General features: G+C 48.8%; 8 protein-coding genes across 8 annotated transcripts; 4 read left to right on the top strand and 4 right to left on the bottom strand.

Moving 5' to 3' along the window:
• Nucleotides 1-10: 10 nt before the first annotated feature.
• N7537_008741 (mRNA-binding protein RRP12) lies at nt 11-3,971 on the top strand (the record flags this gene model as incomplete). The annotated part of the gene is made up of 3 exons (XM_056899795.1): nt 11-139; nt 198-2,105; nt 2,163-3,971. Exons 1-3 carry the CDS (start codon nt 77-79, stop codon nt 3,969-3,971), a joined length of 3,780 nt encoding a protein of 1,259 aa, XP_056751871.1. The 5' UTR covers nt 11-76.
• A 1,131-nt stretch (nt 3,972-5,102) lies between these two features.
• N7537_008740 (U6 snRNA-associated Sm-like protein LSm1) lies at nt 5,103-6,002 on the bottom strand (the record flags this gene model as incomplete). The annotated part of the gene is made up of 4 exons (XM_056899794.1): nt 5,738-6,002; nt 5,584-5,652; nt 5,400-5,515; nt 5,103-5,276 (listed from the first exon to the last, which is right to left on the bottom strand). The coding sequence occupies exons 1-4, from the start codon at nt 5,910-5,912 to the stop codon at nt 5,103-5,105; spliced, it is 534 nt and encodes a 177-aa protein (XP_056751870.1). The 5' UTR covers nt 5,913-6,002.
• A 325-nt stretch (nt 6,003-6,327) lies between these two features.
• On the bottom strand, nt 6,328-7,404 carry N7537_008739 (uncharacterized protein; the record flags this gene model as incomplete). Its single annotated transcript, XM_056899793.1, has 1 exon — nt 6,328-7,404. The coding sequence occupies one exon, from the start codon at nt 7,402-7,404 to the stop codon at nt 6,328-6,330; it is 1,077 nt and encodes a 358-aa protein (XP_056751869.1).
• A 1,478-nt stretch (nt 7,405-8,882) lies between these two features.
• Nucleotides 8,883-10,118, bottom strand: N7537_008738 (C2H2-type zinc finger protein; the record flags this gene model as incomplete). The annotated part of the gene is made up of 1 exon (XM_056899792.1): nt 8,883-10,118. One exon carries the CDS (start codon nt 10,116-10,118, stop codon nt 8,883-8,885), a length of 1,236 nt encoding a protein of 411 aa, XP_056751868.1.
• Nucleotides 10,119-13,918: 3,800 nt separating this feature from the next.
• On the top strand, nt 13,919-14,441 carry N7537_008737 (uncharacterized protein; the record flags this gene model as incomplete). The annotated part of the gene is made up of 2 exons (XM_056899791.1): nt 13,919-14,074; nt 14,283-14,441. 2 exons carry the CDS (start codon nt 13,919-13,921, stop codon nt 14,439-14,441), a joined length of 315 nt encoding a protein of 104 aa, XP_056751867.1.
• A 4,876-nt stretch (nt 14,442-19,317) lies between these two features.
• Nucleotides 19,318-21,579, bottom strand: N7537_008736 (uncharacterized protein; the record flags this gene model as incomplete). Its single annotated transcript, XM_056899790.1, has 5 exons — nt 19,318-19,328; nt 19,406-19,860; nt 19,918-20,755; nt 20,833-21,249; nt 21,465-21,579. 5 exons carry the CDS (start codon nt 21,577-21,579, stop codon nt 19,318-19,320), a joined length of 1,836 nt encoding a protein of 611 aa, XP_056751866.1.
• Nucleotides 21,580-21,732: 153 nt separating this feature from the next.
• N7537_008735 (uncharacterized protein) lies at nt 21,733-24,528 on the top strand (the record flags this gene model as incomplete). The annotated part of the gene is made up of 3 exons (XM_056899789.1): nt 21,733-22,056; nt 22,114-23,413; nt 24,368-24,528. The coding sequence occupies 3 exons, from the start codon at nt 21,733-21,735 to the stop codon at nt 24,526-24,528; spliced, it is 1,785 nt and encodes a 594-aa protein (XP_056751865.1).
• Nucleotides 24,529-25,893: 1,365 nt separating this feature from the next.
• On the top strand, nt 25,894-26,568 carry N7537_008734 (uncharacterized protein; the record flags this gene model as incomplete). Its single annotated transcript, XM_056899788.1, has 2 exons — nt 25,894-26,073; nt 26,167-26,568. 2 exons carry the CDS (start codon nt 25,894-25,896, stop codon nt 26,566-26,568), a joined length of 582 nt encoding a protein of 193 aa, XP_056751864.1.
• Between the last annotated feature and the right edge of the window lie 581 nt (nt 26,569-27,149).

Here is a 27,149-nt window from a genome sequence, read left to right as displayed (position 1 = left end):
CCGCCAAACAGCCCTCTTTCTCATCCCAATACATTGCTTTCTTTGACTCTTCTCCACCTCGTCGTCCTCAATCATCATGGCGACTCTGGCGGAGAAGCTTGAGAAGATTAAGTCTCCCAAGCTGCAGAACCAGCATCACGTAAGTTTTCCCGCTGCATACCCAATCAATTAACGCTAATACATTGATCCATGAACAGACCGCTGTGGTGCTCTCTGCAGTTGAGGATACTCTTCGTGATCAAAAGGCAGACTTCTCACCTACCGCATATTTCGCCGCTCTCCTTGCACTGCTCTCGCAGTCACTTTCCGCATCCCAGGGCATTGTCAACAAGGATCTAGCGACATCCGTTGTCTACCTTCTCGACATCACAACCGTTTACGTCCCCGCCCCAATCCTTTGCTCCAAATTTTCCCAGATCCTCGAGGGTCTTGCACCCGCACTCTCTCTCCCCGAGGTCGAAGCCCCGCTTCTGCGTCCTTCGATTGGCTGTCTTGAGTCTCTGCTCATTGCCCAGGATGCTGCATCATGGAATCTCCCCCACACACAGGTCGGCCCGCGACGCGCAATGGCAGGTCTGCTGAGTCTCTCGGTTGATCACCGTCCCAAGGTGCGGAAGCGTGCTCAGGAGGCTCTTATCAAGGTTCTCAAGGCGCCCCCGCCCAGCCCGTCTCTGGACCACCCGGGTGCGGATATGTGCGCTCAGTCTGCGATGAAGACCCTGGGTGATAGCATCACAGCTGCTCACAAGCAAAAGAAGGGTCGTCATGATGCTCAAGCCAACAACCACGAGCCCCTTATCATTCACTCGTTGCAGCTGATCAAGACCATTGCCACGGCGTCTGGTGGCTGGCCCAGCAAGAAGATCGAACCGCTCAGCGAACTTCTGATGAACGCTTCCCGATCTAGCAACGAGTACATCACCATGGGTGCCTTCGAGGTGTTTGAGGTGATTTTCGAGGGTATGGCCGATGAGTTCTCGTCTTCGAAGCTTCCCCGTCTTTTGGATGCTATCTCCGAACTCAAGCCTGCGCAGAATGACTCCCAGCTTCTCCCACCTTGGATTGCAGTTCTCTCTCGCGGTTACGACGTTGCTGCGCAAATCACTCCCGAGGATACTTTCGAGAAATTGCCGGATCTGTTCGCCCTGATTTCTGGATTCATGGCTTCCCCTTCCAGCAACATCCGCGTTTCTGCATCTGAGTGTCTGATCTCATTCCTACACAACTGTATCCCCAATAGTGTTATTGTGGAGCCATCTGTCTATGATGAGAAGACCTTGGAGAAGTTGTCTCGTGCAGCCGTTGACCTTCTGTCGGTGAAGTACCAGGCTGCTTGGAAGGAGGTGTTCAATGTTTGCTCCGCGCTGTTCGATTGCTTCAAGTGGCGATCAAGCCCGTATCTTGTCAAGATTGTCTCTACAATCGGTGAACTGCGCAGCAATGGCGGTTTCCACGGCAAGAAGGAAGCCGATGCTGTTCTTGGCAGTGCCATTGAGGCAATGGGCCCCGAGGCAGTATTGGAGATTCTTCCCCTCAACATTATCGAACAGAAGGCTGGTCAACCCGGTCGTGTCTGGATGCTGCCCATTATGCGCGACAGCGTGACTAACACGAACCTCCGCCACTTCCGTACCGAACTCGTTCCCCTGAGTGAAGCATTGTACCAGAAGGTGGTCAACTTCGGTGCCGCTGAGAAGTCTGTGGAAGTGAAGATCTTCGAAACTCTCGTCCAACAGACTTGGGGTACCCTTCCCGGCTACTGCGAGCTGCCCCTTGATCTTGAGGAGGCATTTGACCAGACATTCGCTGAGCTTCTGTCTAACGTTCTGTACAAGCAGACTGAGCTGCGTGTCGATGTATGCCGTGCTTTGCAGAACCTGGTTGAGTCCAACCAGGCTATCTTGTCTGTCGAAAACGATGAGGATGATCTGATCTTGCAACGACGTATCACTAAGGCCGCTGCACAGAAGAACCTCACTCATCTCGGCAGTCTCGCGAGCAATCTGCTGGCTGTGCTGTTTAACGTCTACAGCCAGACCCTTCCCCACTACCGCGGTTACATTCTGCAGTGTATCAATGCCTACTTGAGCATTACCCCAGAAAATGTAAGTTTCCCCCCTCGGTTTTCTATACCACTTAACACGGACTAACACCCTTCATAGGAGCTTAACGAGACCTTCAACCGCGTTACTTCAATGCTTGAGTCTTCTCTAGTTGCCGAGCAAGAGACAGCAACCAAGCAGAGTGCTCAGGCTCAAAACCCGTCCGACAAGATGCCACCGACCTCCCACACCTTGATTGACCTTGTAATCGCTATGTCAATCTACCTCCCTCGCTCCAGCTTCAGTGGCTTGTTTGCCATGGCAGCAGCTATCCTCAACAGCTCATCCCCCAACCCGGATCAGCAACTCATCAAGAAGGCCTACAAGTTGATTCCCCGCCTCGGAACAACTGAGACTGGCCGCGCCGCCCTTCAGGAGCGTAGTGGAGAGTTGCAGACTCTCATGCTTGCCACCACAGATACCACCCCTGCGTCTGGCCGCCGCGACCGTATGCTCGCTATCACCGAGATGATCCACCACCTGCCCACCTCGGATCTGCACTTCATCCCGGCAATTCTGTCCGAGGTGGTTCTGGGCTGTAAGGAGAGCAACGAGAAGGCACGTACAGCGGCCTTTGACCTGCTGATTCTCTTGGCCAAGCGCACAACCGATTCAGAGCGCAACCCTCCCGGCACTGTCATCCGCAGATCTCTTGTGCCCGGTGTGGCGGATGATTCCCCCGATGCCCCCGCTACTCTCGAGGAGTTCTTCACAATGGTCTCAGCAGGTCTGGCTGGCTCAGCTCCTCACATGGTGGGCGCCACCGTCACCGCGCTTTCACGCCTGTTCTTCGACTTCCAGACACAACTTCAGCCTGAGATGCTCAAAGAACTCGTTGAGACCGTTGAGCTCTTCCTTACCTCCAACAACCGTGAGATCGTCCGCTCTGTCCTTGGCTTCGTCAAGGTTGCAGTCGTCGTTCTCCCCGACGAGACCCTGCGCCCCCGTCTCAACACCATGGTTCCCAGCCTCATGGCCTGGAACAAGGAGCACAAGGGCCGTCTCCGTAGTAAGGTTAAGGGCATCATCGACCGACTTGTGCGCCGCTTCGGTGCTCCCCTCCTTGAGGCTATCGTCGGCGAAGAAGACCGCAAGCTTATCGTCAACATCCGCAAAGCCCGTGAGCGCAGCAAGCGCAAGAAGAAGGAGGGTGCCGAAGGCGAAGACGAAGACGAAGAGGAGAAGGCCTCTAAGCCTCAATCTGGCAACGCCTTCGACAAGGCCGTGTACGGCTCTGACTCCGACGATTCCGACAACTCGGACGACGGCGACAGCGATGTCGACGTCGACGATGTCGCTCAAATCAAGGGCCGCAACTCCAAGAAAAAGGCAGGCCAGAGCACCCAGTACATTCGCGAGATGTCCCCCGAAGACAACCCCCTCGATCTGCTCGGCTCCAACGCCCTCGCTAGCATCTCCACCACCAAGCCCAGCCAGCGCTTCCTCAACACAGGCCCTGGCTCGAAGAAGAAGCAGCGCGCCGCTAAGGTCGACGCTGACGGTCGTCTTGTCCTCGGCGATGATGGCGATGTCGTCGCTGATGACGTCGAAATGTCCGGTGCTGGCGACGGTGGCGTTAACGCCTACCTCGCTGCTGTCAGTGGACCCGACGCTGTCCGTCGTGGCCAGAGAGGTAAGGTTAAGATGGGCCAGTCGTCTAAGAAGAATGCTGGCGACAGCATGGATGTCGATGAGGACGACGTGAAGCAAGACCTGCGCGCCTCTGGGGCTGGTCAGAGTTCTGGTCGCCGTGGTCTTGGTGCTCCCAAGACTTCTGGTGCTCCTGGCGGTGGTCGCATTGAGAAGCGTCGCAATCCAGGCAACGCTCCCCGGGGCGGTAACCGCTCGGGATGGGGCAAGAAGAGATAAACTATTTACTTTACAGCAAGTCGTATCTCTTTTCTGCCTTGTCTGTCGGACTTGGGTACTGTAGGTGGAGAGAAGGAAGGTGGCATCTAGCAGATCCCGGAGTTATCGTTCTGAGTTCCCTGTTTTTCTCATTTCTCATTTCTTGTTTCTTTTTGTTTCTGCCATCTGGTCTTCGGTCCCTGTCGTGCTTGGTTAGTGTTGACGTTCTCATAATACCCTCCGCTGTGGTGATTCCGTTGACTCTGGGCTTTTTCTGTTTCGATGCAGAGTTATTTGACTCCGTGTTTTTTCATGATATGATTACGATGCTGTTCAAAAGTTTCTCTTAGGTCAATGGACATAGATATTGTTTTATTCTCATCGTTGTAAGATCTACGTACATGTAGCCCACAAGCTGTGTATATCCTAGACGAGCAGTACCTTATATATTTAACCACACTAGTCTTGCGTTTTTATCCCATCACGCAGATGAAAGGCCACTCACTGGTCAAGTATACCTCAACTACAACTAAACATGCAAAATCCCAAATGCAGTGCGATTTTATCATATTCTCATTTGCAAAGCAGTTTATCATGCAAAAAAAAAAAATGTATCGAACATGTCAATCAGAACTTCATGAACGCGAGCCAGCCAACCAGGCAGCTCAGCAGCATTTCCCACAGCCCCCATATCGCTCGCCCAGAAAAGTAGATGTAGAGTGCGACACAAAAGAGACAAAATAACAAAAGGGCTCACGAGCTCTAGACCAGACGGTATAGCATCCATCAAAGGCTATAGCGTCGACAGCTTCTCCTCGCAGTATACAGCAGGAAAGTAGTAGCCCACCGCTCGAACATTCGAATCCAGCCAAAACTCCATCGCCGATGCAATTCCAAACAAATCACAATCCGCCACGGCGCAGAAATCAACTCCGTCGCTCATCGGGAGGTTATCGACCGGTTTGTACTGACGCCCCTCCGTTCCTTTTCAACACTCTGTCTTCAATGTAGGTATCAAATATTGAATACCAGATCCCGGGAAATAGAGCAGGCGATAAGTCGACAGAGCATACAGACTAGACTGAATAATCTGGTCTAGCACGCACTGACACCAACAGACCAAACACACAACAAGCAGGTGGATGATGATAATTAGAACAGAATCTCCCCGCTATGCTCTGGCTCGAAACCGAGCGCCTGCAGCTCATCATAACGCTTCTTATCGCCCGTTTTCCGCTTCGCGTCCTCCTTCTTCTTCAGCTCGAAGACTTCCTCGAATGGAGCTCTGGTCAGCGTGGGTGGGATGTCGTCTTCGCGGTCAAGGTCCTGTGTATCAAATATGTAAGCGGGGTTCGTTGCCGGGATAAATTGTTGGTTTGCAGGTAAGCCCCGTAAACTGTAGTAGGGAATTGAGGAATTGAGGACTGCGGATGGAGGAATCGGTCATACCACTTCGCCTAACAGGAGCACATTCTCTCCACGAACGATGAAGATCCCGCGTGAGACATCGGCGAACAACTGTCCAGCATAGACGCGCTCTACGGTATCCTGGAAAACAAGGTTTGCTGCGAGAATTGAACGTCAGATAAAAAGGCGAGAAAGATTGGGGTTGAGTGTGCTGCGACTGGCGTACCGAACTGGTCCCAGCTTCGGAGGACACCGATGAGTTTGCGGCCGTCGCGGAGGATGAGGACGAGTTTCTCTGCAATTGCATCAGTTATGTTCGTCTCTCGCACTCTCGTTCTTTCTGCTATTGAGTCGCTTTGAGCGCGGCTGCGTGCACATACTATCTGTTAGATCGAGCAGCTGTGCGGCGGTCGTGAACATCTGCGGGGGTAATTGCGGTGGGCCGCCTGTTGGCTGGGGGCCTGCTGGGCCAAGGGCATTCTGGGAGAATTGTTGGTTTTGCTGCAGGGTTCGAGGGGCCGGGGCAGGGCTTTCGTTTAGAGATAGGCGCTCCATGGTGTGGTGGCTGTGGTTGTTGGATTGGCGGAGAGAAAATCGGAAAGCGGTGGGGAGGGGTAGGGGGTGGTGGGCGGGAAGACGCTGTTGCAGAGAGATTCAGGACTTTGATGTGGAGGTTCTCATTCTGTTTCTTTCGATCATCGCGATGGAGGATCGAGGTCGCAAAGGCCGTCATCAAGGGCGGTGAGTTTGTCTTGTTTGCTTGCGGTCGATCTATACATTTCGTTTTTTGATATTCTTCCTTCAGAGGCACAGATACTCATATGGAGGGGGAAAAAAATACACTTGCTTTCTAAAGGTCCCAAAAAAAAAGTACATGCTATACAGAAGCAAAAGGGGGAATATCCAGAAACGAAAAAAAGAAAAGAAAAACCAAAACCTCGAACCAGAAGCGAACAGGAAGCGTCTATATCTACAAAACCCCGACGCCTCTCTGCTGTCCCCTCATCCTCTCCTCCCGCCGCTTACTATACGGCGCACAGTATGGCTCATCAGCAGAGCCAATACTAGCCCTAACACCATCCTGCGAGCGATGATAAGCCGGGCTGGACGGCGCAGGCGGCAACTGCATAGCCTTAAACTGCGCATCCGTGATAACCCGCATTCCATAAAGATACCGCATAAGCTCAAAATCCGGCCGACTGCCAGCAAGCGTCTGGCCAAGACAGTAGTGATCCGCAGCGACGTGGTCGAGCATACGATCCCAAGCAGAAGGGGAGTCCCTCAGCGGAGCTTGAATAGCGTCGTCGATAGAGCGGACCGACTCGCCATCCTCAAGAACAGGCGATGACACAGGGTCCGAGATACCATCGACAAACTTTGTATTCGGACACAGCGGACACCGCGCTGATGGCGGGGTCGGGTGCGAGCGAAAGTGACTGAAGACGTGGGTGCGCCACTGTGCATCGTCGTCAAAGGACTCGTGGCAGTCCAGCATGTGGAAGAGGCATGCGTATGTGCGCTGATCCGTGCTGGCTGTTAGCGATATGGGTATTGATGGCGTCGCGGATGATATAGAGGCTGCAGCGGTTGTGCCCCAAGACGAGATGGAGGCGCGCGATAGAGCGGGCTCTTGGACGCTGTCGGTGGTGATTAACGGTGCCATATCACCGAGAACGTAGATCCCATCAGTGCTGCTATCTCCATGTGCAGCTTCAACGCCGGTGCCGGGTCTGGTATCCACTGATGATATTGACGGCGACGGTGATGTGCTGGACAAACCCGGTATGGTGGGCGCAGACGACATGGCGGTAACGACCACGCCCGGTTGCATCTTCTTGTTGCGTTGCTTTTGCGACAGCGTGGGGTTCCTACTTGAAGTCGTGCTGTTGCTGGCGGTGGAACTCACGCTGATACTGACACTGCGAGCAGAAGACGATCGACGATGGTCTCGATCTCTATGGCGGTCTCTATTCGAGCGTGAAACGAGATGCGGATCGAAGTCGCCTCGACGAGGGTCATCGGGGCTTGTGGGCTTGTGCTCCGACATGCTCCGTGATGCAAAAGATGGAGGTCTATTTGCGCGGGATGGGTACGGCTGGATCACGTCAGAGTCGGGTTGCCTGGCGGGGCTTACATAGCAATAGTAGTAACACCTGGTAAAGGTAGAGGTATAGGAGGAAAGGGAAAAGAGGGAAGTAATACAGATGAGGGGAACGGGGTAGAGCGGGAAATACACACACCCCAGCGATCCGATATCAGATCAACACAACACCGTCAGATCTGCACTTTTTTGTCAGCATGCATGACATCTACAGGCCGTTTTTCTGCATACGATGTAGGTAATGGCCATATAGAAAGGGTTGAAGTGGGGGTGCTAAGGATTGGATTTTTTTTTTTTCAATCCTTTAAATCTTAGGGCGGGGCATTGGGGGCTAGTTGGGTTATATAAGGGACTTATATGGATTACACTGTACCTTATAACGGAGAATTATATATATATATATATATATATTTCTTTTACTTCTTCTCTTTGTTGAGGATGCATGGTCTGGGATACAATGCACGGGCACGGTTATCTGCAGGTTATTTTTCGTTAAATAGGGTAGTTTGACTCTATTATACTCGGAAATACGATGAATCTGTATTCGTCATTTGTGGATATTAGTGAAGAATTGTATATTAAAAGCATGTTCATAGTCTAAACTTGGTGGAGCAGTTTTAATTAAAATGACACAAACATCAAGATATCTCTGTTTGTGGAGTAAAACATATAAAATAAATATCTTACGGCTCTCCATGGCCTACCTCGTATTATTCTTCACACATAGACCGCAGGATTGTGAACGGGGATCTAGATCGTTGGGCCTGTTCTAGACAAAGTGCTTTCACTTGACATGTGAATGTATCTTTTTGTTGGGAGATCCTATTCTTAGATGGGATAGTTGCAACACTGTTTCAGATTCGATACCTCAAAAAGACATATAAGGCATATACCAAAAGACTATGTATAGTATATGTATGTTGTAGATGCACCGAGTCAACTCTACTGTCAAACCAAGGCCAAATGTTGAATATACAGATTGCGGGGGGAATATGGATGTCACATGCAAATCAAGCTAAGATCTTCAATACAGGAAAAAGATAAGTGAAAATTTGTTGATTTTGCTCACAGTGTGAGGAATTAAGTAAGAGAAGAGAAAGGAACAGGGATCAGAAGTGAATGAGACCACAGGCCTCAAGAGAGGAGAATGACATAAAAAAAGTAGAAGCAGGTCTTTCGACACGGAATTTTAAACTCGAAAAGAAAATGAAAAAATCTCCAGAGAGGAGTGAAACAGCCAAAGGTAAAAAAGAACAAAAGATCCCAATCCGTCTATTTGGTGGAAGCGCCAGAGATATGAAAAATCAAAACCAATCCGACACCGTTGATGCCCGCAAGCCAGAGTAAAAATGCACAAGTCTATATCGTTTCGTGGCGCGCATAACATAATTTTTCAAGGCATAAAGAGGTTGCAAAGAAGAAGGCTAGAACCGCTCTGCCAAGTCACCACCAGCAACGGAATTGTTGGCTGACGAGTTCATGGAAGAGAATCCGGCCGCAGGGTTGAGCATGTCCTGCACCGCAACCTTGGGAATCTGGGGCACGGGCAACTTGCGCTGCGTGCCGTCGGGTTTGGACATGATGTCGGAAATGGTTGGGCCCATGTGACCCTGGTTCGGGCTGTAATAATTGGGACCTTCTGGTTGCGGCTCCATAGGCGCCAGCGCAGGAGTGTGCTGGAGGGACAGGTGGCGAATCGAAGGCAGATGCAACTCGCTGGCACCGAGAGGGCGCAGGCGGGGTGAGTGTGCAGGGGTGGCCAAGGGGGTGTGGTCGGGGGTAGGGGACAAAGAATCATGAGAAAAAGTGGGAGAAGAAGGAGCAGTGGAGTTGGGGGAGTTGGGACGAGAGCGCTTGACACGATGGCCATAGCCATCATCGTCATCGTTGGAATGAGAACGGGTCATGTTCTGCGAAATCGCATAGGCGGAGAGCGAAGGGAGGCCTCGGCTAGTGCCGTGATGACGGGAGCCAAAAATTTGGTGGCCACGCGAGCCGTGGAAGCCCATGTGATCGTCACGCTCTACTTGCGACGCAGCTGTAGCCAGAAGGTTGATATCCATTCCAGAGGAAGCGCGCTCGGTGGTACGCGAGTAAGGACCCAAATTTGAGCGCATGTGGTTGGCGTAGTTGGAGAATGAGTGAGGAGGCGAAACATCCGGGGATCCAACCTGCGAGACTGGGGCGGAGCGAGTGATGGGCTTGCTTGGAGGTGGCATCATGTTGGCAGCGTTGACCATGCCAGTGTCCTGGCCTGCAGCGGCCGCGGCCGCTGCCAGGTGCTGAGCCTTATTACTACGACGCGAGTTGGGGTTGTTGTGAATGCGCGAGTGGCGAGTCAGTTCGTCTGATCGACTGAAGCGCTTCGTGCAACCAGGGAATTGGCAGGCATGTGGCTTCTCGCCAGTGTGGGTGCGGATGTGTCTCGTCTGGTGCTCCAGGCGGTGGAAGGCACGGTCGCAAAGAGGACACTTGTACGGCCGGGGCAGATCCTGGCGGACCTCCTCGGTCGCGGGGCGCGCACCCTTCATGAGAGGCGGTAACAAGCTAACTGAAGAAGCCATTGAAGAATCTCCTGGGGTCGAGGGTGTCGAGTCGGGAGAAGTATCGTGAGGGTTAAGTAGGTTTGAAAATCCCACTGAAGAAGCCGGCGGTGGCATGTGAATTCCCTGGTGTGAATTTATGAAGGTTTGTTCTGAAGAGAGGACCGAGGACGGTTTTATCGCAGGGGTCCCGAGCTAACGTCGATCAAACACCCGAATTGGGATAGAAGGTCGATCGGGATCGGAGTGACGCGCAGAGAATGCTGATGGCTCGCTTTGTTGTAAAGACAAGTAGTCGAGTAGTGTTTGTGGGGGAGGAACAAAGCAGGGGGGAAAGAAGGAAAAAAAAAGGAACCTGGAGAAGACGATCTGGGGAGTTACAAATAATATAGGGAATGGAGGGGGAAGGAAGAAATCGGGGGAGAAGGGGCAGTGTCGGAATCGGACTTGGAGAAAAGAAAATTCTGAAAAAAAATCAAGTTCGAAAAGCAAAAATTGAAATTGAATTAAAATAAAATTGGAAAAAATAAAAAAATAAAATAAAATAAAAAATGCAGAGATTCTCAAGGTTAGAAGGTCAAGTGTGGGGGAGAAGAAGGGGACACTGGGGCAAAATAGGAAAAGTGGGAAATTTTGAGAAAAAATTCAAAAATTGGAAAATTCCAAAAGGGGAAATTCTAAAAACCAAAAAGGAAAAAAGAAAAAAGAAAAAGAAAAAAAGAAAAGGCGTACCCTTACTCGAGTGGGGTTATGTACACCGATCGACCTCATATAGTTGCAATATATAGATACAATTGACTAATGAACTATTTAAGACATTTAAATTTAAAAAGCATATTCATCACTCTAATATGCAGTATATACCTACAACCAAGTACGAAAGAATATCCAAAAAAGAATCAAGAAACTACGTAACTGCATAAAGTAAAAATGTGGGGACTCGCATTCTTCCTGAAGAACAGTGTGGCGTGAGGGTGCGTGTCCCTATCCGGCTATCGCGCCTCTGGAGAATTTCTTATCAAGAACATGGGGGAATTTGGGAATTTCTACTGGACTTCTGATTTGGCCTATCTCTGAATGACGAGCTACCCAGAGTGGATGATTAAAAAAATGATGGCATGCGGAGAGCCGATGACGAGCAGAACCTGGGGTCCCCAGCACTCCAGATTATAAAATTATATATGTATATATCTATAGTACTCCAGGCATCTAATTCTTGAGATATTCTCCAGAAGGGTCAAAGTCTGGGGGTTACGGTCGTTCTAGGCCGGGCCAGTCCAGACCCGTGTACAATGGAGATCCCGGGGACCATCTGATCCTGTCACGGAGTGACGATAGCGAGGATCATCGATGATGTCGACTATGGTGAAATCTCACAAGGTTAAATTTTGGGTAATCATGTAGTCACGCGAAAAACACAATCAACAGGTCATCCAGTACAAAAGATGAGGCACGAAAATGACTCGGGTCACCCCAAATTCCTCTGCGGCTTCATCATCCGGGGGAATCATCCTCCCCGAACCCTACATCGTATATTGACTGTACTTCTTACAAAACCCTGAATCCTCCACTCAGGTTCGCCGACAATGCCCCGGATTTTGGGGTAAGATATGAATTTTCCTGTTTTCTTTTTAAAAAATAAAAAAGTATTTTTTTTTAAAAAAAAAAAAAAAAGACTCCCAAACTCGATTGTGGAACGATAAAGCGAACTAACAGTCCTGATAGGTGCGGATCATCCAATTATTGATAGCCCTGATGCACCTGCCATGTAGCCGCAAAGCCGCGTATCTCGACCAAGGGACTAGATGTGCCAGTGTCAGCCCCTGCACGATGAGCACTTGGCTGCATTCCTTGCGCAAGAAGACAGCGGTATCCCCGACTTGCCAAGATGTCCAAGTATAGAAAATGACCAAGGGGGCGCAGATTTCCTTTTCTTGGCCGGCTGAATCTCGCAGGGTAATTACCGGGGTTCTGGGGCCCCGATTCCCAGGACTATTAAATAGATTAAAATTTATTTATGTATTTTTCTCCTATCAGTGTGTAGTATATGTTCACGCTTTCTCTAGAGGGCAACCATGATACGCTTACAGGCTACTTTCATCCGAAGTTCCCCCGGCTTTATGGAATAGGCCAACTAAAGGGCCGAGGAGCGGGACAAACGGGACGGGGGCAAAGATACGCCCACTCGGCAAGGCCGTCTCGCCGAGAGCCCCGGTCGACCCTTTTGACAAGGCGTTATCTTTAGGGGTCCGGGATACATTACTCCGTTATCACAGTACAAAAGTAAAGTGTATACGGTCACCTCTACCTTAGTTTTATTTTGTATTTTGTATATTGTTATCCGGAGTACAATGTAAAGTATACGATTGGGGGTACAAAGTCCAGTGCAGGGTTTCTTTAGTGGCAGATCCTTAACGGAAGTTTTACTCCCGGAACAGCAAATTCAGCCGACCCCCACAGTTCCCTGGGGATATTGGCTAATGACCCCCTTGGCAAACCAGGATCATTTAGCAGACAAAAAGGCAAAGACCCGTGGACGAAAGATAACGGGGAGTAATCAGGGCCCAGATTCCTATGCCGGCCCGACTACCGAGTTCGTACTTTTGAGTTGCACGGGGATCTGGAAGAAATCGCACGAATCCCTGTTCTCCTGGGTTTTAGGAAATAAAAATGAGCTCACAAATATACCCGACGATACACTGCCGCAACCTGGAGTTCTCCATTTTTCTCCACGGGGAATATGGCACCATTCTAGATAAAGTCCGGACTCGGAGTGGCGATCTGCAAGAAGTGATAGTTTGATATTTAATTAATTCTTATTGTATTATTTTAATCCAAGAAGCAGGTACGAGTCTAAGCAATTACCCGCTTTTTGCCGACTTTTCGCAACGTGGACATAGTACATTTGTTAGGGGATCATGAAACTAGGGTGTAGGGCATTTCTGTTTCAGGTGACGAATTCAGTAAGATCTATTACTCTTTATGTACTCCGCACGGGGTAGTAGAAATTGAATCCTATTTACAGAGAACAGCAGGCATATCGGATTCAAAGTTCCGATATATTCCCTTCCCCAGAATTCGACTCACTTTCCTAACCAGGTCCTCACAATCGAAAGATCCACAAAGCTACCCCGTACTCCATACTGCCTTTCGAATTACGACGTACATCGTAGATAGTGGAAGGTGGGGGGGAAATCAGAACCGGTAGTTCCAATTGCCGATTGTCCAAAATCGTAATACTAAGGCTACAGGACCTCATCCCATAAGCCGTATACGCCCCAGACAATTCAGTTTTCTTTTCTCCATGATCTACCAAGTTTATCAAGCCGACATACCCGGTGATCGCCGTTCTCCAAAACATAAAAAATATGGAAAGTGCTCCATACCTTATCCCTACCCCACAATCCCCCGGCGATACGCTTTGGGGAGAGAACCGGAACCGCACCCGCAGAAAGCGATCTGCTACTGACATCTCAATCTTCCCGCCAAATCTGTCTTGATCGTCGCGATCGCCCCTAGAATGTGATCCTCCGATATCGCTGTCGTGCGCCGCCCCTTTACATAAAGGTCGATCCATCACGCCATGTGGGGAAACCTCGCAATATACGGAGTATTGTATATTGTGCATCAGGTTACCTACTTATAGCGTTGCAAGCATGTAAACTTGAATTTACCGCTCATCCCTGAAAATTAGATTGGGATTCGTCACTCTCAGCATTCCGCCCACTTTTCACCCCCGACAATGCTGATCAATCCCATTATTCTGGCATGCAGACCTGCGCACAGGGCGGGTACGTCGATCCTGGATGGAGGGGGAAAAAGCAAAACCCCCAGTCCCACGGACCAAAAATAGGGCCAAGATAAAGAGACGAAATGCGAAACAGAAACGGAAGAAGGGAAAGGGAAAATGAAAGAAAATGAAAAGTCAAAATGAAAATGAACGCAACAATGCTCGATTAGGACCGTGGAGATCCCCGGACTCCCTCCGTTATCAGTCCGGAGCCTCGTTGGACTCCGTGCGGAATTCCTTTTTCCTTCCGAGCTCTTTCGGGACTGGGATTCAATCCTCGAGGGTACCTATCTTCTTAGTCAAAATGTCGTTGGCGACCAGTGATATTCATTTCTAGTACCTAACGGTTCCCTATCAACACCCCGCACATCCCCAGATCGTCACACAAGATAGCATCGAGGGGGCTTGAGAGACAACGATGAAAATACATTTTATATTTCTTTATTATTCACACCCTCTTCCTGGATATCAACCCTACAGAGATTTTCTAGTGCGAGCCAGTAGTGTACGAGTCGGGGTCTGGATGCGACCCTTTTCAGCCCGCACCCCCTTGCTACATGGGATTCAGCAGTTGCTACTGGCTGTACTACATCCAACACGGTGTGCGTCATGACGTGCTCACATCTCAGCGCGAGGAATATCCAAGCTGAAAGCGCCTAATAGAAAGCCAAAGATAAACATATATATAAAAAAGAAAAATTGACACGCCAACTAAAAACAGGGGATCAACTCGAGTTTTGCGCTCTGTTTCCAATTGCGCCGCTGCCGCTAGGTTCTGTCTCTTGTCTTGCTGCCTGGAGACTGAAACCCATCCTACCGAGCGAGGCTCCACCTGTCAGCAAGACGACGACGTAATTTACCGGGTGGGCTGCAAAAGGGGGAATAGGGTGGTTTTGGATGCTTCATTATATAACTTATGGAGTACAGTTGTAGGTAGTATGTCCCATTATGTCTTAAGGTGACATTTAGTAATGCTTGGCAGGTCTCGATGCGGGGAAGTAATTTCAGTTAAGGGAGAATCCGGGGTAGGTTTAGCTTTGGAGCAACATTCCACAAGACTCAAGGAATGATGGGGTGTCCTTTCGGGTGCAGTTACCTTGTACAGCGTGGGGGTATAGTCTACGTAGGCTACTGCGAATGTTTCTCAAGAAGACACATATGCTTTGAAGAATTCACAGGTGCAACCCTAATCAGCTCGGGGGTTTTGCATGTGCTTACGTAAAGGATTTCCCAATCGAGGTCAACCCCATCTTACGCTCTTGCCAATCTTGGATTTTCCACGGACACTCACTTCTTGCTTATTGCCAAACTCCGCCAAGGCGAGTGATCAGCGATCCACACCTTCTGGAACAATACGCTCCCCTGCACCCAATAAGCGGCGCAAATGGCCTCATACTGATATCACCATATGCGGGGCCGCTATTCCGGAGTCCGCGATCAGGCCATTGGTGGAATCCTTACATTTGTCCGGGAGATTACACCCTATCTTGCGACAATCTATGTTCTAATAGACTATCTGGAGACCATGTGATATTCTGGGGAATAGATAGCGTCAACGAAAACAAAGAAAAAGAGAGAGAAAACAGAAACTGAGGCGGGGAAGACTGTCCATTACCGTGTCCAGTTCTCGGTGAAGCCCCGACACTCCCCCCCAAATTCCACCATAATCCCATTCGGGCACCTACATACGTAGAGGGGGAGAAAAATTTTTCTATCTTTTCAACTCCACTGAGCGATTTATCGTCATTTCTCTTACCCCATATTTGCCTGAGTACCATAATTCAACCGCTCGCGGAAGCCGGGATCAACTTACGGAACACAATGCCCCTGTCGCTCATCAGATCCACATTGACCACAGTTTTTATGTAACCCAAGTCTTGGAGGACGCTACAACCAGGTACCATATGCAGTAGATCACTTAGTTTGAGATGAAGCAGATCCTAGCTTTGGTTTGAATTTTCAAGGGTGTGGGAATAAGCCTACCTAACCCATTAACCCACTAGAAAAACAGGGGGTGGACGAAGGGGAAAAAAAAAAGGGTACTCCGTACTCCGTACTAAAAGTCCTCTCCCTTTGTCAATCACAGTGGAATCCGTGGCTTAACCCATTTCGCCCCAAACACACACCATAACGGGCGAATCTCCGAGATCGATATTCCCGTATTTTCATTTCGCGGGAGGAGTCCGCTCCGAACCAGTTGCGCTATCGCTAGCACGTGTATAGGGGTTTCATTTTAGTGATTATTGGATTATTGAATTGAACTATTGAAAACCGGCACAAAAGCATAACTGCGGGAGCTCCGGACTCTGTCTTCCCCATTGGGATACCGTGAAGCGGGGAGATAGCTAGTTTCACATGTTCAGATATTCACATGCGGAAATCATGTGTTTATCTTTTTGGCTTCGCTCAAGTCAGGAATGCGGGATGTGGAGGTTTGATAAGAGTGACTGGAATGCATATGTGTGTGGCTGCCTCGGTTTTCCTGTGCAGCTGCATGCCGTGCATTGTGTACGTAAAATGGGGTAGGTACGAAGTACCTTGGGGAGCGAGAAGATGGCGTCATTGAAGGGGGGGGGCCATGTGTTTTCTCCAGATTTGTTGCCCACATTGATAAGAGATTCAAATACGAGACGTATTAAGCACGTCTTTAATTGATCCGGATATAATCGCCAATCTGACCTAAGGATGTTGTATGTGGTATGTTAGATGACCATGTACATATCGCGAATGACGACAGAGCTCATAACCTAGACCATTCTTCTGCAGGTACCAGACCACGACATCAGCCCATAGGGCTAGCTGGACAGAGAATACCCTCGGGTGATCTCGGAGGACGACATGGTGACATTCTCGCACAAGCTTATGGCATTTTTCTTTAGTTGCGGGGCTTAGTGCCGATATGGGAGTCTACCGAAACTCCACGATGATCAGGGGGCGTTTATTTTATTTTATCCAAGTCAGAAAGAGGAAGGTATGCCAGGTCTTGGCTATCCATTTTCGTCTAAAGTGTAGTATAGATGGGGATATCTATTTTGTAGGTAGTTTTAGGCACTATAAAGCACTCCTTGATAGCAAATTCAAGGAAATAGATTTTTTTTTTTTTTTTTTTTTTTTTTTCACGGAGCAAGCACTAAGTCAAGTAACAATAATTCAAAAAGGGGTTCGGTGAGACTTGATAGGTTTTTTTTTTTTTTCTGGCCCCTGTGTCAGTTCCCGTCTCTGGAGCCTCCCGATTTGTTCAACTCGGGCGAAATTCTCTCGGCATTGCCGTGCCGACTCGGGTTCTCTCTCTCTTCCAGCAGTCACCGTGCCGGTTTTTTACTTTTTTGGTTCGAGAGTTGTATTATTTGGTACTCTCCACACTGCCCGCACCTATTATTATCATTCCATGCTGTATGTCCTGTATGGGGGGTTGGTTTTCTTTTTTGAGAAAAAATTCCTAACTACCGTGCCACCCCGAAGTTCCTCCGAGGTTAAGAGTCTGGGGTGAGCCGTGGGATGATCTGGATGCGCGGACCTACTACCCATGCAGGCAATCCCCTAGGATCTTCCCGTCTAATAGCGCTGCACAGAATGCTTGTCTTCCATTGTATACCATGGCAAGCCTCGGGATCAATGGGAGAGCCTCGGGATAACGGAAGTTCCTCGGATATAGCTCTTAGGTAATTCTTGGGACATAACTATCCTTCCTCTTCTCCGGGTTTTGTATACCCAGTCTACTCCGCATGTAGCGGTGAGACCCTGTGGAGTTTTGCCACTCTGTATTGGCAAGTGTGGAGATCTGATGAAAATTTGCTGTCTGGATCTGGAGTGTATGATTCGACTCGCTATATCTTCGAACCCTAGATTTGCCTCTTCGCGGACGGGAATGTTAAAACATTGAATAGCAAAGGCTGTAAATATTCAAATAAAGATGTGAGTATACTAATCATTGAAAACAAAATTGATGACGTCAAAAGAGGAAGCCGTCTGAGTATCTCAGCCAACAATATATATTCTTGAATCATCCACCCTACTAATAAGCCTACGTACAACAGCCGTGAATCTTTCTTTCTTTCAACATGAATTATAGATGCTCGCTTTGACTTTGAAGTAGGTAGAGGGATTTTGTAATCGCACAGACTCCCCAGGGTTGCTCTGAATGTGAATGTAACGAAACTATCAATGTCACCTCATCTATAATTAGTCGCTTCTTGACCTCTAAAAAAAAACGCGGTATATAGGCATTTCTTGATTTAATTTTTAATCCTCACTTGAATAATTTCCCTTTTATAGAAGACGCGCGACGAGACCCAAAATTTTAGAGAGAAAGGTGGTGGCAACCCTAAATTGGCATCGGAGGTCCATTATATGTTGAAATTCGGACGTGTCAAGAGTCTATGAAACGCCCGCTGGTAAGTTCTGCTGGAAGTACAAGATGGATCGAAATCAATTTCACCATTTTGCTTCCATATAATCTTTCTCGAACCCTATTCCGAAAGACGTTGATCCATTTTTGACTTGCTTAGTTTTTGTGTGAGTAGACTCGTAATGAAAAAAAGATCTCACGTGACAAAAGATTTTATAAATTGCTTATAATACTCTTGCCAAAATAGCTCGCTACTTTCCTTAAGGCACCAGTTCATTCTATTATGGGACGTTTCATTTGAGGGAGTAAACATATAGAGCAGAAATTGCTATCTGAACATGGGATATTCAAGTATCTAGCTTGTCTGAAGTATATCCAGGCTCTCTGTTTCCCATTCCAGCAGTGTTTCAGAATTAGATAAAGTACTCGGATGGTTTAGTCCGAGCCATTGCTTCTGCTTGATTAAGCACTCTCGTAGCAAATTGATGGCTTTAGCATCGTGAGCTGAAGACTTCCAGGTGAAAGCGAGATTAGCCATTCTGGCCAGCGTGGCGGGATGGTCCTCGCCGAGCTTCGCCTTACTCGTCTCTAACACCTGTACCTGGAGCTGCTCGGCCTCTTCCCACCGGCCCTGAGCACTATACGTCGACGCTAGGTTGGCCATACCGGTCAGCGTGTAGAGATCGTTCTCGCCGAGCTTCGCCTTGCTCGTCTCTAACACCTGTACCTGGAGCTGCTCGGCCTCTTCCCACCGGCCCTGAGCACTATACGTCGACGCTAGGTTGGCCATACCGGTCAGCGTGTAGGGATTGTTCTCGCCGAGCATCGCCTTGCTCATCTCTAATACCTGCGCCTGGAGCTGCTCGGCCTCTTCCCACCGGCCCTGAGCACTATACGTTAACGCTAGGTTGGCCATACTAGTGAGCGTGCTAGGATGGTTCTCGCCGAGCTTCGCCTTGCTCGTCTCCATAACTTGCACCTGGAGCTGCTCAGCCTCTTTCCACCGGCCCTGATCACTATACATCGACGCCAGATTGGCCATACTGGTCAGCGTGTCGGGATGGTCCTCGCCGAGCTTCGTCTTGTTCGTCTCCATCATTGCTTCAACCGGTACCGATGCATTGTCATCGTCTATTGTTCTCCAAGACAAAAACTTTGAAGTATATCCCACCTCTTCGCTAGTGAGAAGCTTTGAGAAATCGGTCGGGATTTGCCTGTAATCTCCGGCTGCAGAATAGCCAAGGCTGCTTGACTCTGACTCTGTACCACTGGCTTTGCCTTTAGACTCTAGTTTCGCCACCTGCACCGAGGCCTTTGAATCTCTAATATCTTCTTCTTCATTGGTATTGGGCAATACGAAGAGGGCGATGTCCTCCATGTGAGCGGCAAGATGTCCCTGCAATGCCGACAATGAGAGTTCCTCTCCACAGACGAGGCACGAGTCTTTCTCTTCGCCTAAGACATCCACCTGGCGATTGCAGAGATCTAGAATGACGCCCAACTGACTTGGCGAAATTGATTCATCATAGTGTTCTCGAAGATGCGCTGACATTTCCTTCCTGTTGGAACACATCTTCTGGCATACTTTGCAGACATAATTGCGCCGGTGAATTTGAAGCTCGTGATAAATCCAGTCATGGCGGCTGACGTACAGCTTTCCACCGTTCGGGCAGTCTTCGAATGTGCAGACGTAGGGACGGAGATCGCGAAATACATGACGCCTATAAAATATCTGGTCAGAATGATTGAACTGTTGTAGTGCTAGAGGGATGACTCACTTCCATGACTGCCTGTTCTCCATCTCGCTAGACTCGAGCGTCGCCCCACAGTACGGACATGAAAAAGTGGTTCCAATTTCTATCTTCGGAGGATCTGGTACAGAATTGGAACGGCCTTGGCCAATGGCTGTGGGCGCGTAGACAGTCCGTGGTCGTACGTTGGTCTTCGTATCGTGAATGTCTGAGACAGCAGCAGTAGAGAAACTTTGCTTCGACGCAGCTGACCTGGGCCCTTCACGCGGGACATTGGGAATGGAAGACTGAAAGGCCGACGCTCGGTTTTGTGGCTCCTGTTTTTTGGAGCGGATCTGGGCTAGACTTGGTGTTACAAGTCGGGTTGCATTGGTAGGGTCATGCTTGGGGTCATATGGATGATCAGCCCAGTATTGAAATTGTTCACGTCGTCTTGTGTTCGCTGCTGCAAGCCGTTGGCAAAACCACGAAATGTCTTCAACATAACACTTCGTCAACCCTTGTCCCATCGGAGCAACACCCTCATCCTTAAAATCGATACCCCGCGCGCTCTTAGTCAACCCACGCCATTGCAACACCTTTTCCACTACGTGGGTTTCATCAGACCTGCTGAACCCGACACTTAGTGGCAAGTGGTCAGGTTTGTTCAGTGTAGCTATATGTGACTTTGAGTTAACAGAGCGAATATATTTGTCCGCAATCTTAGGGCGCCGTAGCAAAGCGGACAGGTCATACAGCGATCGAATTTGCTCCAGCGTCTGTTGGACAAGCAGACTAATCTTTGGCATCCTATAGTGTTGGTGTTCACCATCGTCGTTCGAATCGGAATCAGAGTCGGCGCTGACACTGCTAATCGAGTCATGATCTGATCCAAGTACAGGATCATGCTTTCTTCTAGCGATATATGTTGCTAAAAGCAAGGTTAGATTAGATCTCAAGTACCCCATCTGTACGACTTGCCTTGGCTGAGGAGTGCTTTTAGTCGCATGAGAATGGCCTGCACTAAATGTTTGAGCTCAACATCGTGCCGGAGGGTGTCGTCTAGAGACCCGCGAGCTCTTGCCGGTAGATCTGCCTTAGTCTGATCGCCCCAGACCTTGGTCCTTCCATACTCTTCCAGTATCTCGGAAAGATGAACCTGCCCAAGACAGATAACACGACAATCCTTATCGCTGAGGGCGAGAAGGAATTCTCCAAATGACTGTATGCACTCTATGTATAACTCCGAAAGAGATGGACCAGACACTCCGGTTGAGAGGGCCGCCATGAAGGCGAGCTTAAGGGAGTTCTGGTTAAGAGCGACCGCCTCAATATTGCTTCGCGGTAAGGAATTCAAGAGTCTGGCCGTCGTGAAGTGCACTAATTTGAGATGTTTACAACATGTTAGCGGGATTTTGTTGATGCCGGCAAGGTGGGGGCAAATGATGAGAAACGTCCCTAAGCGCAGGAATTTCCGTGCCAACGAACACCATAACTATATGGATCTAGTTCTGCATTCATGCATCCAAGCCTGCACTGGCTGGCCAAATCAGATCCTGCCACATGCAGCATGAAAATTCCAGGTTACCGCCCACCGCATTGACGCCAGCAGGAATAGATCACATCTTGAGCCCCGCGCTCAAACAGAGGCTCTGCGACGTCGATGACCGCCCTCTCCCGCCAGGTTTCGCAACACGTCGGTGCATCCATAGGTCGCGAATTATACTGGTTTGTAGGCAAGTTCACTTAGATGTTATTCATTACTATTGGAGTAAGTAACCCTTTGGAACTGTAGGTGAGTGAGATAGCCCACGCGATAAGAATTTAGCTGACTATAATCAGTGAGGTGGATGTACCACAGCCATGGCTGAAATCACTGGTATTGTTTTGGGCGGTATACCAATCGCAATCTGGGCTCTTGAGAAGTATGTGGAGCCTTTCGAGGCTTTTCACAATTACCGCACCTCAATAGAGACTTTCCGGACCGACCTGATCTTGCAAAATCGACAACTACAGACGACTCTTTGCAACCTTGGACTTGATAATGAGCCATCGAGGGAAGAGCTACGCAAATGCTTTGATACTAAATTCTCGAGTATCTCTCGCGAACTAATTTCCATCATTCAACGTATGGATGATGTTACTGCTGGACTCTTGAAGAGCCTAGATATCGACATTAATGAAAAGGTATAAAGTGCTGTTGCTAAAGATCAAAACCGAGCTAATCTGCGACTATATGATTAGCCGGATGCTCTTCAAGATAGGGTTCAATGGGAATGGCATCGAGTGAAACATAGCTTTAGCACAAAAAAGCGCAATAAAGTGATTCAGGACCTTAGGCATTGGAATGAAGACTTACGGAAGTCTGTTGAGAAAACTGAAGTGCCCGCGGAAGATGACAGTGGCAAAGTCCAATATCTCAAACGCCGCTTCAATATCGATCGTTGCAATTCAATCCGTCAGTGTTTAAGCTCTCTTCACCGAGCACTCGAACTTGGATTCCGTTGTGCCTGTTCATCGCCTCACCAAGCTGCCATCGATCTTGACTGGGAGACGATTGAATCTAATGCACCTAAACCTTTCAAAGTGGCCCTGTCGTACGGAACAAACTCACAAACGCCCCAGCTGCTTGATACATGGCGAAAGGTTCATGTTACACCACATGCTCCTCGAAAGATAGCCAGCTCGGTTCCTGATTTACTGACACCACCACCCAAACCCGCCAGAGCTTCTCCCCTATCTTCTTCCCTCAGATCTAGGATGCCACACTTCAAATTCCGTTCACTGTCCCGGACACCCTCACCGCCACCAACTCCGCCGGTTCTATTAACGGCACCGACGACTGTGTCAGCCACAGCGAGTACCGAAATAACCAGCCTCTGTCGCGCAGTAGGCACAGAATGCAATCGATGGACTCTTGCAGGCTTCCTCAAAGACCCAGACGTGGATCAAGGTCGACAATTCTCTCTCGACTACAGCCAAACAGAGTTGCCAAAAATCATCAAAGCAGTTCCTCTCAAGTCTCTACTCTCATCTCACGAGCCATCAGCTCAGCGACAAACCCAATATACTTCACTGTCCACCAAACAGAGGTACGGCATCGCCGCCTCCACCGCCTGGTCAGTTTTGCACCTGAGTGGCAGTCCCTGGCTTGGTGACCACTGGGACGAAAAGCAAGCGAACATTTTTCTCGAGAGAATCCAAGGCGGCCCGGAAATTTTCTCTCGGTACCCGTGTGCATCGTATATATTTTTACCGCCAACAAACCCGGAGCAGCCGGTTGCAAATGACTTTATCCATCTCATTCCCAACAGAACAGTCTTCGCACTTGGCATTCTCCTCATCGAGCTCTGCACCAACAAGTCATTTGCGGAGAGTCGTCAGACCGGTGAAAGCATGACGCCAGCCTCGCTGCTTGATGACTACCAGGCTGCGCTGAGCAAGCTGGATGAGGTATACCGTCTTGCGGGAGACTCTTATGGATATGCCGCGGAGCGGTGTGTGAAGTTCGTGTTTCAGGGACGGGATCTCTACAAGGATTTTAGTTTCTCTCAATTTCGGCAGCAATTCTACGATAGTGTGGTTGCGCCGGTGCAGGCGACTTATCTTGCATTTCCGGATTCGTGCATTCCTGTGTAAGCTTTGCACCGTGGATCGTACAATTTGCTCTATGTTCTGTATGCCCGAACTTTGTATTGCTTACTTTTTTTATAGCCTTTGACTCGTTGACAGCCCATTCGCTTGCCAACATGTAAATGGCGTCTCAGAAACTTCATTTTATGGATTGCTAAACTTTAACCAAGTAAAAAGACCACAAATAAAAATCAAAGAATATCATGAATGCAGGGACTCTTCGAAGGAGAAGGCGAGACTCGGATACACAAGCACCTTCTGCCTCGAAAGTTCAGCATACAGTCAATAATATCAGGCTTCATCGGATTGTCAGCATCCAATAATGAATCAATCACTTGTTCTCAGTCTCGAAGGCAAGTGGTTGGTAGAATGGGGATCCGCATTTCTGCCACGTCTTCAAACAAGCAAGCATCCGTTTCATGGCGTCCCGGAGGGGGTAATCGACCAGCATAGCTTAGGAGACATGGCAGAAAAAATAGGATGAGCGGAAAAAGAGAGCAGACCGTCATATATCGGCTGAGGGCCGAAGAAGAAAAAGAAGAGACAGGAGACATGGGGATTCGGGGGTATTTACGTTGCGAGCCATCATGGTTTGGGCAGGTGCGATTAGGGCAGATGCGGGTTAAGGCAGGGACGACCTCAATTTCTGCGGCCATAGTGAGTACATGGAACTTCAAATCCGAGATGTAGCTAAAGTACTTGGAGGAATTTCAGAACTGTTGCTGGTGGTCGACCTTTATTAGATCTATTAGTGCTAGGATTGTTATATCAATGTTTCGACAGTGGTATTTAGGGGAATAGATGATAGAGGTTGAGCCTTGTGAGATGGAAAATATTCTTTAATTAGATATCTCCTCTACTCTAGTGCAGCAGCTGGACTGTTACCATCAGCTTTTGAAAGTTGGTTTGTTCAACAACAACAACAACAACAACAACAACAACAACAACAACAACAACAAGAACAATAAGAAGAAGAAGAAGAAGAAGAAGAAGAAGAAGAAGAAGCTGTTGCCCAAGCCAAGGTAGGAACAAAACAATAGGCACTTTCAACCACCAAATCGAGCGAAGACTGAAGGTAGTTGGTCGCAAATCATGAGCTGGCGGGAATCTGCCATCACCAAAGCAGTGGACGAGATATTGTATTTCAAAATGATCGAGTCGCATGTGTCACTAGAAACAATGCCGTGAAAAGTATCAGACATACGAAGTCGGGTGCGAACCCTAGGGGAGCATCTAAAGACGATGGCATATCCATGGATGTTACGGCACCTGCTTTCCACCTGTGGGTATTCCTCCAACTATCGTTCTCGCGCAGCTCCAACTGTCAGTTTCTTACGCTGCCATACACAATTACTCATTGTGATTTAACCAATGATGGTGTGCAGCAGTGTCTAGTATATCTACTATCTCACCATTAGCTCAATCCCAAACTACGCACGCCTATCTTCCATGTCGATGTCCTCTACTTTGTAACCCTATATTATAACCTAGTCTCCCTTTATGGTTGGTGGCTTTCATTCCTGGTGGGTTTAGGAGTGGAAAAACAACGGCTCTAGCGCATACAATAAATACTTCAAGTTGCTTCGCTGCCTTTGAGTACCTATTAAATTGTAGCTAACGATATAGTGATTGCAAACAGTATAGGTTGCGCTAGTACTCTAGATTACAGTTAGTTACCCAATATAATGTCAAGTCCACTGCATATGTGATTTCTAGAACCAGAGGGAAGGGCCCAGAAAAGCCACAGCCATCGACAGAATCCCAGCAACCGGCGCAAATGCGAGTATACAACCTTGAGTGAAGTGGGACGTACTAATGTCAAAGCAAAGAAGATAGACAGCAATACTGCCTTGGGTTATCTGGTCTATACTATGGATGTCCGTGAGTATATTGTTGAGATAATTTGACACGTGGATGGAGACGAGTCAACTTAGCAGAATGCGACAAATTACCATGGGGTTACTCCGCAGTAGATATGGGGTGGGTAGGATGAAATGCAAGTATGAGTGTATAGATGTATAAAAATTCCCTCTAGAGCTTCAGAGCAGCATTACAAGTAGGCTTTCAAGTCAACTTCGAATGTATCACACCTGCTGGCAGTAGTACCAAATTAGGAAATACTCTCCGTGATTACTCCTTATCTCTCTGTTTTCCAAGGTTCACCTCAGGCACTAAACCAGAAGCAGAAATGACGTTTCTGCCACACCTGGCCGCCCGGGGAAACGAGAATCTCAAGTGTCAGGTCCAGACTAAGAGCGCCATCCACCCAATCTACTTTATACAGCGAGTCTATGTATGATTTGATACTACCAGCAACCCCTCAATTCAAATTCCAGACATTGAACAACACCCCCATTTCCATATCCCTCCAGCCTCGAGCTCCGGGACGCAATGGCACCCCCGCGCCAGCGCACCACAGCTATCGTGGATGACTCGAGGTCCGAAGCCTCCAGCGGCACGAGAGAATACCACAAAGTCACAAAATCTCGCAGACCGGCTGCTGCAAAAGAGAAAGCATCGATCACCAGCGCACCCGTCGTGGACAACCAGCACGCAGAAGAACAGCCCCGAGTAAGTTTCATCCTGGAAGAGATCGATCAATCGCAACCATACACACAACACAGTTAAACAGACGATAAACTAATCCCCTTCTTCTTCCTACAGCTCCCCTGGACAGACCTCCCCCTCGAAATCCTCCACTCCTACCGCCACGTCCACAAACTTCCCACGCCCTCCGCCTTTTCAAGCGACTACTCTCGCCTAATCCTCTCGCAAGGCGTCGGCCTTCGCTCGCCAACCTCCCTCGCCGCCCGCCGCGCTCAATCATCCTCATCCCAGAACCACTCCCACTCCCACCGAACCGACGCCTCGTCGGACTCCCTCTCCGACTCAACGCTGCGTCGCACCGTCGGCCAGGACCGCGTGAGCAAAGATCAGTTCGCGCTTGTTGTCCGGAAACACTTTAACAGCGCTGGTCTCTCGGAGCAGGAAACCATTGCGCGGTTTCTGTACACTGTCCGTGAGGACAGGAGAGGGAGACAGTTCCGATTGCGGTTTCAGCCGTAAGATGAGGGGTGAGTGTCCTACTTTGGTCTCTTGCTCTTTTCTTTCCCTTCGTAGCAGGGAAATGGGATCATACGGGGCTTGGGGTGGAGCTAGGGCTCTTCTGCTTTTTATCCCGCCGTTCTCGTGCTAGCCTGTCCTGGTTGACAGTGCGCTTGGTTCGGTGCGGTGAACATACATGGCGTGTGTGGTTTACTGGGTTACCTTGCTTCGAGGATCTGGCGGCCTCTTCTCTTTTGATATATAGATACCCATTGGCGTTCAGTGTGTTTATCTTGGTTGTTCTATCTTTATTTCTTGGGTTGCGAGTTGCGGACTCTCCCTCCCTCTCTCTCTGTTTCCCTCTCTCTTCTACTATGTATAATTTGCATACCATATAATTGTATAATTGTGCAACGGCTACGCTCCTCTACTGTGTCTTGTTTTCGGTAGGCTGTATTCATATATTTTGTTGCCATTTCTAATCATGTAGAATACTCTGGTGTGGAATCATATATATCAAACCTGCCTCTCGGCACCACACATTATAAACACCTTTACCTACATATCAATCAAGATTTGTTCAATGAAACAGTCAAAAGAGT

This window comes from Penicillium hordei (assembly GCF_028827395.1).
Source record: "Penicillium hordei strain IBT 12815 chromosome Unknown utg000004l_segment0_segment0, whole genome shotgun sequence".
In the NCBI taxonomy this organism is placed as follows: domain Eukaryota; kingdom Fungi; phylum Ascomycota; class Eurotiomycetes; order Eurotiales; family Aspergillaceae; genus Penicillium; species Penicillium hordei.
The sequence above is the reverse complement of the archived record's forward strand: the minus strand, read 5'-3'. Positions and strand labels throughout refer to the sequence as shown.